General features: G+C 35.5%; 2 protein-coding genes across 3 annotated transcripts; both read right to left on the reverse strand.

The window, feature by feature from the left end:
- Positions 1-4,165: 4,165 nt before the first annotated feature.
- On the reverse strand, positions 4,166-5,920 carry LOC114422739 (coumaroyl-CoA:anthocyanidin 3-O-glucoside-6''-O-coumaroyltransferase 1-like). Its single transcript, XM_028389242.1, has one exon. The coding sequence runs from the start codon at positions 5,832-5,834 to the stop codon at positions 4,425-4,427; it is 1,410 nt and encodes a 469-aa protein (XP_028245043.1). The 5' UTR covers positions 5,835-5,920; the 3' UTR covers positions 4,166-4,424.
- Positions 5,921-7,943: 2,023 nt separating this feature from the next.
- Positions 7,944-12,791, reverse strand: LOC114422740 (solute carrier family 25 member 44-like). 2 transcript variants are annotated; one of them, XM_028389244.1, is made up of 6 exons: positions 12,458-12,791; positions 11,363-11,744; positions 10,387-10,583; positions 9,583-9,727; positions 8,995-9,148; positions 7,944-8,306 (listed from the first exon to the last, which is right to left on the reverse strand). In XM_028389244.1, the coding sequence occupies exons 1-6, from the start codon at positions 12,496-12,498 to the stop codon at positions 8,302-8,304; spliced, it is 924 nt and encodes a 307-aa protein (XP_028245045.1). In that variant the 5' UTR covers positions 12,499-12,791; the 3' UTR covers positions 7,944-8,301. The 2 variants fall into 2 exon arrangements, with proteins under 2 accessions (XP_028245045.1, XP_028245044.1); XM_028389243.1 differs by having other exon boundaries at positions 7,944-8,383.
- Between the last annotated feature and the right edge of the window lie 212 nt (positions 12,792-13,003).

The following is a 13,003-nucleotide window of genomic DNA, read 5'->3' on the forward strand; positions in this document are numbered from 1 at the left end:
TCTTCTTCACAGATGGGGCATGCACGATGGCCCTTAACACTGTACCGGCTCAAATTCCCATATGCTGGAAAGTCATTAATGGTACAAAAAAGCATTGCACACAAATCAAAAGTCTCATTTCAAAACCCATCAAACATTAAAACCCCCTCGTCCCACAACTTTATCAAGTCTTCAATCAAGGGACTGAGATAAACATCGATGTCATTTCCTGGTTGTCTTGGGTCTGATATCATCATAGACAACATCATCTATTTTTTCTTCGTGCACAACCAAGGAGGCAAGTTGTAAATTACTAACAAAACTGGCCATAAACTATGTTGAGTGCTTAAACTATCATATGGATTCATTCCATCAGTGCCAAGTCCAAGCCTAAGATTTCTTGCCTCTTTTCCGAAATCCGAATACAAATGATCAATCTTCTTCCACTGGGAGGAATCATCCAGATGACAAAGCATTCCATCATAGTTTCTTTCATTTTCATGTCATGTAAGGTTTTTCACGTCGTCTCCATTAGCAAACAGACGCTTAAACCTTGCAATGATCGGAAGATACCACAACACCTTCGTTGGGGGGCCTTTCTTTGAGTTTTTGTCACTACTACACTCGTCATCATCCTTCACTTTGTACAATGATACCCCACACCTAGGGCATTTGTGCATTTTTTCAAACTCATGTTTGTATAGTATGCAATCATTAGGGCAAACATGAATCTTCTGATACTTCATACCCATCGGACACAGTATCTTCTTTGTCTAATAGTAACTTTTCGGCAATGTGTTTTCCTCTGGAAGCATGTCATGCACTACTTGAAGCAGTGAACTAAAGCTTTTGTCACTCCCCCTATATTTGGCCTTCACATTAACTAGACTTAACACCGCAGACAATAGCTTCAAGGAATTATTGCACCCAGGATACAAAGGCTTCTTTGAATTAGTTTGTAATGTACCATACATAGGGGCATGTGCTTGCTGAAAAGACTCTTGTCGAAGATCACAAATCATATCCTCTAAGAAATCCCTCATTTCTACATCAAATGGTTTAGATTGGGATCCATTCTGCATGTCTGTCAATTCACCATGCTATATTCACGTTGTATTTGTCGTCTCCCTTTAAACAATTTATACAAGGACAAAAAAAAATTTCGTCCCCATCCAATCGACTTCTTTCGGAAGCAAATTGCAAGAACTGTTCCATGTCTTCCTCAAATGTAGGGCTTATGCGACTTTCGTTCATCCAACTTTGATCCATCTAAATAATAACTCCATGATACTCACAAAGTTATTTAATGCATGAAAATCTCACTTTTCATTAAAGGTGTGACCCTACCACATTCAGGAAGACATTTTTTTATGGTAGATTCATACGTCAAGATTAAGTCTCTTTTGTTAAATTTGACGAAATTTCGACACCATTTCACATTGATCTCCAAGTACACGACATGAAAGCGGTGAGATTAATTCCCCGACAATCAAGTATGCACTCAGAGAACAACTAAAAATGCATTGTACCAAAATTTCATCAAATTCAACAAAATAATTTTAACCTTAACGCATGAATCTACCATAAAAATATGACTCTTCCCAAATTGTCCAAATGGAAAATTCAAGATTAAATACAACGATTAATGCAAACTACCCACAAGAATCATTGTATTCAATCTCAAACGGAAATCTAAGGTTCACTTATGATGACATAACTTGTATAGCATATATCAATTCTCATTAATCGCAGTGAACAAGTAATAAAAACATTGGTAACAAACAACAACATCAATCATCATTCCCAATCAACATTAGATATAAAACTTCCCCGACGCAACCAACATAGTCCAAAACCACCATGATCCAGAATCTCTGACTTTATATAAGTAAATAACATAATACCAAAGGCATAGAGCAACTAATTCTCTAGTTGAAGACATTGAGTTCTTTACTACCATTGAATTACAAGTTTCCAACAACAAGAAATGGAGACAAGGAATTAAAGCAACCAAATTTGTTCAACCATATTGCTAACATGTGACATACAAAAGTTGATTGTACCAATAATATAGAATTTGTAGTACAGAACACTAACACGGGCATTAGAAGCAACACGAAGTCACCTCCTTTGGAAAAAATTCAATAATTTAATACCTAATGAATCAAACTTACCAACAATTACAGTAACAAACTAGTGTCAACCTAGGTTGGAGTGGGAGCAACCAACTCACAAGACACAAGTTAAATTGCTCCTATCTGAAGAAAAAAAAACATAAATATAAAAGTGATGCATCACATTCTTTAACACTATTAATATATATAAAGTGGAAAAGAATTTGTTAAATGTGGGGTTTGTTGACAAGAAAAATGGGGAACAATTCAATCCCAAGGAGGCCTCCAACCAATCAGCTAGATGTAAGAAAAAAAATCCTTTTATGCATTAAATTTGTAGATTTGAGTTCTCTCTAACCTTAATATTTTCTCTTCTCTATCAGAAATCCAAGAATTCAGATGACGCTACAGTCCAAGTGAAGCTAGAAGCCACCAAGAGATTTAGAGCCAATGTATTAGTCAGGGCAACACTTTCCACTGTAATAACTTATAGTTATACACAATTAAACTTCTCTAACTAATAATTAACTTAAGTTATGTAGTTTATCATCAAAACATTCTAATCATACAGAAACCAAAGCCTTATTCCAACTCAGTAGGATTGGTCACATGTCTTTCATGATAACCATGTCATACTATAACCTTTCAAGTTTTTGCATTTCACTATAGAAATTTTCCAACCATCAACATTCATACTTTTTGTTTATGTTCCACAAAATTAGTGAATGCTCTCTCTCTTTATTTTTCAATTATTATCTCCTAAAATATAACTAACTATAAGTTAAGGAGCAGAGCATGTTGTTTGCAAGTAAGTGTGGGAACAAACTCGATGATTAAGGAGGTTTTAGCAGTGGTGACACAAGCAGGGATACTAAAACCTCTTAAAGTGGAACCTGCGACAATTTCTTTGATTGGAATTGTTTGTCATCTACAACATGCATATTTAGATGAAGCAAGAGAAAGGAAAAACAAGAGCAAAAGGAAAGAGATGTAGATAGATGGATATAGACAACATTTTCAATATATTGAAACCTTTGATCAACTTTGGTGTCACGTAAATGGCGCAAGGAATAACCTGAGAAATAAAAAAGAGTGAGTGAAAGGTTGTTAATGTTATGCAAACAGAGAGAAGAAAAACATAAACACACATAACTAAAGCAGTGATTTAAACTCTGATAAACTTTGAGCAAAAGAACCCTAAATAGAAGAAGCCTAAACATGTCATTGCACAAACATTGCTACTACAACAACCTGCTAAATTTAATTATCAAAACTCAGCCATGCGAGGTCTAGCCAAGAACGTTGCGTCCACCATAGTCAAGGCAATGCCATGCCCTTTGCCATGGCACTTGGCAAAAACTTAGTCATGCGAGGTGGGCCAAACTCAACCATGGTATTCAACACAAAAAGATGCAAAAAGAGACAGAATCGCGAAAAATAAGTAGAAAAGTACCTACTCACAGTGGCAACGGCACAATGGCGAGGGCACGGTGGTGATAAGGTTGTAGAGACAGGCAGAGCCAGGAAGACAAAGCTAAGACGGAGAAGAGGTAGAGCCGCGAACACAGAGTTGAGTCGAAGCAGAAGAGAGCGCGAGGAAAATAGGGCTCGTGTTCTGATTTTTTAAATTTAAGTTCAACATCAATTTTTTATGATAAACCGATGTTAAACAAGTGATGTTAACGTTAACATTGATTTTCTGGAAGAAAAAAAACCGATGTTAACTTATCATACATTAACATCGTTTTTTCCGAAAACCAATATGAATGAGTACACATTATTTACAATTATGTCATCGTGTTTATGTTAACATCGGTTTTGTCAAAAATCGATGTTAACCTAGCGATGTATTAAATCTATATTTTCTAGTAGTGCTTGCCTCTATCTAGCTATGATCACGTAGTTTCAAATTAAAACTTTTGGTGTTGATTCCGCCACTTCAAAGGGCCTTTTGAACGAGCTATCAATCAGAGAACATGATGAAGAAAATTATGATGATATGTTAATTATCAGAATAAAACTTTCTTAGGGTCATTACTTACTGTGACTAGGAAAGCTAATTATTACAGTAATTTATGAAAATAAATCACTATCAATATAGTTAGTAATCTCGAAACTAAAAGTACAATTAAGATACAATCAAACTTTTTCTCATTACAAGAACATTTCTTAACATTGAAAAGAAGGACACAGATGAAATTTAAATTTTCTTTCCACCCACATACCATGTATATGTAACAGTTAATATCATTATCATTCTACGCGTACGGTTGGTAGGAGTTGAACTGTGCAAGTGTGCATTGTGCAACCAATTTCTGTGAGTGGAGATTTTCAGTCAAGAACTCCAATTTCTGTGAGGTGCTCTTCCAAAATGGTACTGAATTGATTCATTTGAATCTTTTGCAGTGCTAACCCAACTTCAATTCGACCTTCTTTGTCTCTACAGTCAGAAAGGGAGATTGTTCCTGAATTATCTACATGAACTACTTCACTCCTCTTGGGTTTTCCCCACCCAAAGTCAGTTTGATACACTTCAAGCTTTGGTGAGCCTGCAAGTATTGTCATATGCTTCCCCACCGTGGCGAATTCAGTAAAATTTGACATCAATGTTTGAGCCCCTTCAAAAGTTTCGTGTTGCAAATGTCTAACTTCACTTCCAATAGCAAGGGCTGCCTCCACAACACCATTTTCTCCAACAAGCTTGCCCCTCTTGACTTCAGCATTTCCACAAACCAAACAATTTCCAAAATATTCCAATGGAATTGAACATTCGGGACGATTACGACAATCTGCCATAAAGGCCAAGATGTAGGACTCATCATTATTGGGAAGTATTGTACCAACTTCAGCCTCTTCAGATTTCACCTTACAAACCCAAATCAAAGAACATGTTACCACAAATGTTGTTAAGTGTGGTATTTCTAGACCATGGCTTTTGCATTTAATAGTAACCCATTTCTTGAGTTTCTCAACATGGTCATGGCTCAAGACAAACGTATGACGCACGATGTCACTAGGAACATCACGTATTTCACCCTTGGACTCTACATTTTCCGGTAACAAATTCCACAATTCTTCTAAGAAAACGAGCTTAAGGCCTTTTGGGTCTTGAATGATGTCCCTATTGTGCAAGGGCAGAGCAAGGGAAGCCAAACCTAAGTCTCCTTTGGACTTACAAACAGAGGCCCAGAATTTCATGAAGTGATGAAAAGCTCTCCCATCCGCAGCCACATGTCTGAAAGTGATACATATGGTGAAGCCAAAATGGGATATAACAGTGACCTGAATGGCCATGAGAGGGATAAGAAAAGTTCCATCATGCAAGGTACGAGGAGGAGGCAACACGGGAACAAAAGGGTGCAAAAGTGTGACATGTTTCAGGGAATCAGAGACAAGGGTGGTGAAATCTGCTGAGGACTCTGCTACGGTGAAGGAGATGGAATCTGCTTGTGTGTGGAGGATGTGAGGGGGGTTTGGCTTTGGAGGGAAGACGAGGTTGGAAGAGAAAGGGAAGAAGTGTTGGAGAGTGAGGGAGAGAGAGTGCTTGAGAGATGGAAGGAGAGTTTGGAGGAAGTGTTGAGAAGAATAAGGGAAGTTGAAGAAGAAAATACGTTTGAGTGGAGGGCAACATAACCATGGAAGGTCGTAGAAAGTGAGAGGGATGGAGGTTGAAGGAACCGTACCTGGTGGAGGACCCACTTCACACTGTTCTATCACCTTCACTGTCACTGTGTCAGCCATGGATTATGTATGGAGTTCAACTTGGGTATGATTCCAGAGCTAGACAAGAACAAACACCACACGGCAATTATTGTATATTGATATAAGAAACAAATAGGGGAATAAATAAGAGGCAGCGTCTATTAAAAAAATATACATATGCATAAACTTCAACGATGCAGTTGAGTAATTCAATTTGCACTTGAACTTCATTATATTTTTAATGTTTATTTTTTGTTTTACCTTATGACTTGCCTCCTTTTTAGCTATAGTTTTAACAGCTAAGTTGCCAATAATTTTTTTTTAGTTAAAGAACAGATAAATTCAATTTTAACAAGGTCTCTTATTTACTCCCCTATTCCTCAATTTTAAATATACACTTTAATGATATTAATAAATTAGATTTATTTTTAAAAAAATATCATAAAAGGTAATTAACTAAGAATATAATTAATACGTGAATAGCATCCTTAAATGCTTAATAGGTAAGGGTTCATTGATCAGTTCAGCAAAAAAAACAAAAAAAAAACAACTGAACTGGAAAACAGTTTATCCTAATTACTGAACTAGAAACAGTTTACTCAAGCTGAACTTAATTGCTTTTTTGGTTCAGAAACAATTTTCTCAAATTCAAACTGAACGGTACTTTAAATTGAACCGGACTATGTTCAAATTGAATTGAACTATTTCTATGGATTGATACACAAAAAAAATATTTTTTTTATTAGTAAGAATCGAAAACATAATCTGTATACGGCTTAACTGATTGAGCTATTCAAAGTTCAAACAGTTTACATTTAGTATAAAAACAGTTTGGTTCAATTTTATATGAAAAAAAAAAAGGTTCCTTTTATAGTAGTTTGATTCTATTGATTCAATTCAGTTCTTTTCAACACCCGTCTGACAGAGACACGGTTGAAGACTCAAATGGGCTTAGGTCCATTTTCTTGGAGGAACTATGGAATTCACCACCAAGAACAATGGAACCCTCGTGCCCCATTTATGACGCTCCTTGCGACAGCGACATGGTGCGTCACAGAATTATTCTAAGTTGTGACCAAGTTGAACAGCTAAAGAAATGGGTTGGTATTAAATGTGAAAGCATTGGTCTCGAGGCATTACACTTGTCAACCTTTGTGGTGACATGTTCTTTGATTTGGGTATGTAAGGTAAAATCAAAAGACCTTGATAGTACTGATGTAACTGATCCCAAGGATGATGACTGTTACTGCTTGAATTTCCTAGCTGATTGTCGAAACCGTTCCGAGCTTTCAGTTCCATCCACGTACTTTGGAAATTGCTTAACTATTTGCCACGTGGAACTTCAGAGGGAAAAGTTGGTGGGAGAAAATGGTATTTTGGAGGCAGAGTGCTATTGGAGGGGAAGTTAGAGGTCTGGGGTGATCCTTTGAAAGGTTTTGAATGGATAGTTTCGGGTCATCGTAGGAGGGAGCTGGGGAGAAGGTCGCAAAATGTGATGATAATTGCAGGGTCACCAAAGCTGAATGCGTATGAGACTGACTTTGGGTGGGGAAGGCCCAACATGAGTGAAATACTTCATGCTGATGATGCAGGAGCTATGTGGCTTTCTGATTCTAGGGAACAAGAACGTGGTGGCATTGAAGTTGGGCTAGCATTAAGTGCCTTTCAAATGAAGAAATTCAATGCTATATTGGAAGAGCAACTTATAGATATGGACGTTGTTGTTCCTCATGAACTCTCAATACTAAATGACAGGAACACTAGAGGTCGTTATATCCGATTATCTAGTAACGTTGTTCAATCTCAACTAGATAAGCCTATTAATTTGATAGATGCATGTCATATTGGTATTGGTATTATTTTCTTCCTTACATCATCGACCACTTGTTGGTTAACCTACCACGGATCTTGTTTACCTTCGTTTTTCTATCAATGTGCTCATCATTTGTTCCTCTATTGCTTTTTTGTCTTGTTGGAAAATTCCTGAGTTATAGTAATATACCATTGCATTGATAGCTTGTTTCTTAGTTATATTCTCATGAAAAATAAGTCCACAAATAGTATCTCAGCTATTGTAGAGCTATCCTCATTGCATGCTAATAATATAATAAAATTATTATCATTTGAGAAATGTAAAATTTAACAATATGTAAACAAAAATATCTGCAATAACTTTCCCTTTTTGGAACAAAAGAGATAAGATTTAGAATTTCAAATTTATTCTTCACATCTCTTTACAATGCATTTAATAGCAATCTATTCCCTTCCCTTACATGATAATACAGTATCCATAGCAATGCTACAAAAGAATGCGCCAAATCCAATAGAATTATAAAAAAATAATGATGCAATTTATTTTCTAGAAGGAAGTCTGCCATATTCATATCCAGCCGAGTGTTTTCATATAATCTGTTAGCATAGCTGTACTGCTAAAAGTTTAACCCTTGAGTCAGAGTGATAAATGTTGAACAGCAACTCCAATGCTAAAGGTGCAAACCCAACATCATCATCCTAATCGTGGTAAATCGATCAGTTAAATACAAGCTTTCAGACTAATTGCATCTATTCATCTTTTGAGCATACACGTTCTACACAAAGAAAAAGTTGAAATGCTTTTAGGTTAGCTATATGTACACAGAAAGCAAGTGCAATGATAAATGAGGATTCATAGTTTAGCATATTTATTCCAAACTCAATAACCAATAACATAAGAATAGAAGCACCAGCAGAAATGTTATTAAACAAATATGCAAATAAAATAAACTTGAAAAAGGAAATCAAAAGAAAAAAAATGCATGCAATCAGATGCCCAAAATAATTTGTGGACATAGACTGTGTCACACTACTAAGCAATTTGTGGACTATTTTGTACAAGATCAACAGGGATGACATGGCAATGAGCTTGCACAATGAACTTAAAAGAATATTCCAACAAATAGAACTATGTAAAGTATCATTCCCCTTTGTTAGAGAAATTTATTACAGATAGCTTCTTGTCAAGAACACATACACGAGATAACTAATAAAAGCCAAAGTTGTTATTAATTTGCATATATAGTAAGAAATGTGATGACCAAACCTTTGGCCACATAAAAGGAAGACCAAGAAAGGCTCTACTGGAAAATGTAGATCATAAGGAATATAAAAACAAGTGCACATACACATAAAGAAAATGTAATTAGAGAGGAAGAGTTCTCACTCAGATACTCATAAGTCAATATCATTGAAGTGCCCCATGCTGACATGCTAAAAAATCTTGGACCAAACCCTCTATAAAAGCCTCTCCAACCATCTTCATTGATTAAATCTTTGGCAACTTGTTTTATAGAGCTTCTATTTTCATGTCCCATTACCTGGAGTGTAGAACTACCCAGTCAGAAAAACTTCAATAGGTAGTAATCAGAATAATAAATATTAAAAATTAAGCAGGTAAAATGAAAATGCGCTATGCTAAATATGTTATTTTTATTCTTTTCTCCTTTTAGTCTTCTTTTGGAGAATGAGGGTGCAATCCACCATCACCACAACAGTTCATTGAACTAATTTTGTATATATACTCAAGCAACAAGTATGCATTATTTTATCTCTTCATCTTTACATTCTAAGATCATCGGTTTATATTATAGCAAGAAAATGCACAGAAAGAGAAGAAGATGATAAGAGTTGAGACAAGATTCATGAACAGAACTATACAAGAAGGAGAAAAAACCTCACTCTGCAGTTGTAGTGATCACAGGACAATAAACTAAACAAAAGAAATAAACCTGATCAATGAGATTATGCAAACCTGTAATCGTGTCTTGATGGTATCCAATGGGGTTGTAATGCAGGATGAAGTTGCACCAGCAATAATCCCTCCAGTAGCCTGAACTAACATAATTTTCTGCATACTAGGTGCAACTTCATCATATTTGGCACCATGGTCCAGGAATCTGTTCATGCAACCATGTGCTAATTGTTTTTAATATTGGGTTTGCATGATAACATAGAAATAAAAATAACAGCAAGCACATGTACTAAAAGTGAATTATCCTATTATTACAAAATTCACCACCATAAAAAAATTGAAATCACTAGTTTACTGCAAATTCAGTTTATTCTTTCTTCTTGGCTTCTCAGCCAAGAAGAAATTATAGCTTTCCCAACTTAATATAATCCACTGCCAGCATGCAGATGCAGTTACAGCATCATACATAATTCCATGCTTAGAGATCAATCTGTTATATTAATCTGTCCAAGAAAACATTAAACTTTAAAAAAAAATCAGATTTAAGCAATGCACTGTGAATGTTTTTTTGCAGTTTTTCCATGTCCTTGGAACACAACAGGCATCCATAATCTCTAACTTAGATGGAACACATACCCATAATCTATGTTTGAAACTCATGTATACATCATAAAAATTAACAATTGTATAGAAGATACCATGCATTCTAATAAAGACTAACCTGATTAATGATTAAGAAGATTTATGAACACTATCAACACACTCATACTAATCAGAGACAATTGATATAATATAAAAATAACTTAAAGGTAATGCAACAATGATCAAATTAAGACATAAAATACAAGTATTACCATATCTTACCTCCAAATGAAGCGTTGGCTTGAACCATAACTTGCCCACCATACTGCACTGGCAGGTGCATAAGTAATAACAGACAGACCAAACCCTCGATACAATCCCCGGATGCCGTCAGTCCTTAAAACCTTGCGAACAACATCCAGACCCCCACTATATTGGGAATGGCCTGAGTATCCTTGCACCATCAACTTTTGGCTGACCTGAATATCATTCAATGTGAATTAGATATTAGAATTATCCATATTGAGGTAAAAGAAAAAAATATATATCAAGAAAAGAAATCAGACCACCAATTAACAGGATAAGGAATTTTCTTACCGCAACAAAAAAAGGCACAACAAAAATAAAAATTAACTTTTTCATAATTATCAGTAGAACCCCTTCACAGAGACAAAAGACTTATAGCACAAATAAACTAAAAAAATTTGCTATTTCATGATCTTGGATCATGACCCAACATAATACACCATTGGTATGAAGACTAAACACACCACTGCAAAACCTCACCTTCTATCCTTCATTTAAATAAATTTTATGAGCTTTAAAAACCAACTATTGCATTTTATGTGTCCCACAGTGTAAGCCCTAACTAAAATTTAGAAGTATTAGCTCCCAATTGATAATTTGATTAAAAAACAATAGGAAGCATTTAAAAATAAACACTTAATATTACTTTTAAAATCATAAACAAAAATGAGAACAATAAAAAACCTGTTTTGAATTGTATCAGATATGATAGAAAATCAGTAAACAAACTCCCATGTTCCAAATGTGCAAACATGAGAAATAGATAGTTGATCTGCCTAAAGAGCATGTTTTAAAAGCAGAGAAAATGCATTTGAATGTATCATCATATTATTCATATCCATATGTATATAGTATATTAATATGGTTGTCAGTCCAAAATGATGTATATTGAAGTTCAAGGATAAAAACACATGCTGTCATTCACAAGGTTACATGAATTAGATTATCATACCACATCAATTGGTACAAACACAGATTGAGCAAAAAGCGATGATGTCATGCCTGCAACTCCATTTGCAATGGCAGCCTGAGAAGTTTCAGATAGTCTAAATGGCTCAAGCATTCTGAAGGCAGTCACCTTTGTGGTCTCTAGAGTGGAGAGGAATATGATTCTGGCAGGAATTGCACCAGTGATAACTGTGCCAAACCCTCTATACAAACCAGGGATGCCGTCTGTTTTAAGTAGTCCTTTTGCAACAGAAAACACATTTCTCTCTACAGCATCCTTTGTGGCAACCTGCAGCCTAGTTTTCACAACAGAAACGGGATAAAGTGCCACCGAAACACCTGTAAAGAGTCCAGCTCCTACGACATAGAATCTAGTTTTATCTAGCCTGCAGGATTGGGTGAATTTCATTAGGATAAAAGCTTGTAGATGGAAAGTTCATTATAATACCATGAGCTCAGGAAGGTCACAATATCTGTAAGATATGCTATTAATAAACCAAAGCAAGGCCAAGACGGCAGAAGGCCACAATCTTCATGAAGAATCAGCATCCACAGACAGAGCACACAAATCTACAAAGGGCATATCTAGAATCATACAGAACTTTCCTAATAGGAAAATGGAATCAATTCATTAATTCAAGCAGTATAATGCAATTATCTTGAATCTTTTATATATGAACTCAAAATTGTCGTCTTATCGAGTAAATCACTATATGAATATAAAGATAACCTGTTGCAGTGAAGTAAAGAATGCAACACAATGATTTCACATATGCAGTTATTAACAAATAATCTTTCACTATTTAGTAGTTCCCATCAAATCGGGAACTTCACAAGCTTCTTTTTTTTCCTTTTTCTTTTGAAGGAAATTAGCTTACCCTTTTTCGATTCACAAAATACAAACAAACCAGAAGCCATAACTCCCCCACCCCCAATAAAATTATTCAAAAAAAAAACAAAACTTTAGAGGCCATGGTATACCAATCTATGATTTTCGAATGACGGGTATGTCGAAATACAGCAAACAAGAACAAAAATGATAAATCAACAGCAGCGTTCAGAAAATAAATAAAAAAAGGAAAAGAAGAAGAAAGAATACTTGTCCCAGTTGATCTCGGTCTGACCGAAGGACTGGGCCATTGGAAGAATGAAAAACTGCGTCTCAGAACAAAACCTAAGAACACAACGACGACAAGAACATCCGAGGCTGCCTTCCTTGTCTCGTAAATTGTAATTCAAAGGAAACGAAATTTGCAAATAACGAAAATGGTTGGTCGACAATTTTGTGAAAAGGCTGCGCGTACGCGGAGTTGTGGGAGAAGCACGCCTTCCATTTTTAATTCCTTCATTTTATTTTTACTTTGACCATTCTCTATTCTCTTCTTTCCTCCGTCGACCAACCCAAACCCAATAATTTTCTTTTGAGCATCTTATTGATAAGAAGTAATACTAACAGAAGTCGTGACTAATAATATCTGTGGGGGACATTGAATACATACAAAACATGTATTTTTTTTAATATAATTTATTTTATAGCTAAGGATTAACAGCATTTCAAATCCTGAAGTACTCGAAGCAGTCAAAGTTGTCATCAGAATTGTTGATAAACCTAATAATTTTTATGATGGAAATGAGCCGAGTTGCT

This window comes from Glycine soja, chromosome 8, assembly GCF_004193775.1.
Source record: "Glycine soja cultivar W05 chromosome 8, ASM419377v2, whole genome shotgun sequence".
Taxonomy (NCBI): Eukaryota; Viridiplantae; Streptophyta; class Magnoliopsida; order Fabales; family Fabaceae; genus Glycine; species Glycine soja.

Excerpts from the sequence above, each read along its gene's own strand:
- LOC114422739 (XM_028389242.1), bottom strand. The coding sequence starts at position 5,834 with ATGGCTGACACAGTGACAGTGAAGGTGATAGAACAGTGTGAAGTGGGT.
- LOC114422740 (XM_028389243.1), bottom strand. The coding sequence starts at position 12,498 with ATGGCCCAGTCCTTCGGTCAGACCGAGATCAACTGGGACAA. Across the intron at positions 11,745-12,457 it reads ACCGAGATCAACTGGGACAA|GCTAGATAAAACTAGATTCT; the intron begins GTATTCTTTCTT and ends CCAATCCTGCAG. Across the intron at positions 10,584-11,362 it reads TGTTTGTACCAATTGATGTG|GTCAGCCAAAAGTTGATGGT; the intron begins GTATGATAATCT and ends AATGATATTCAG.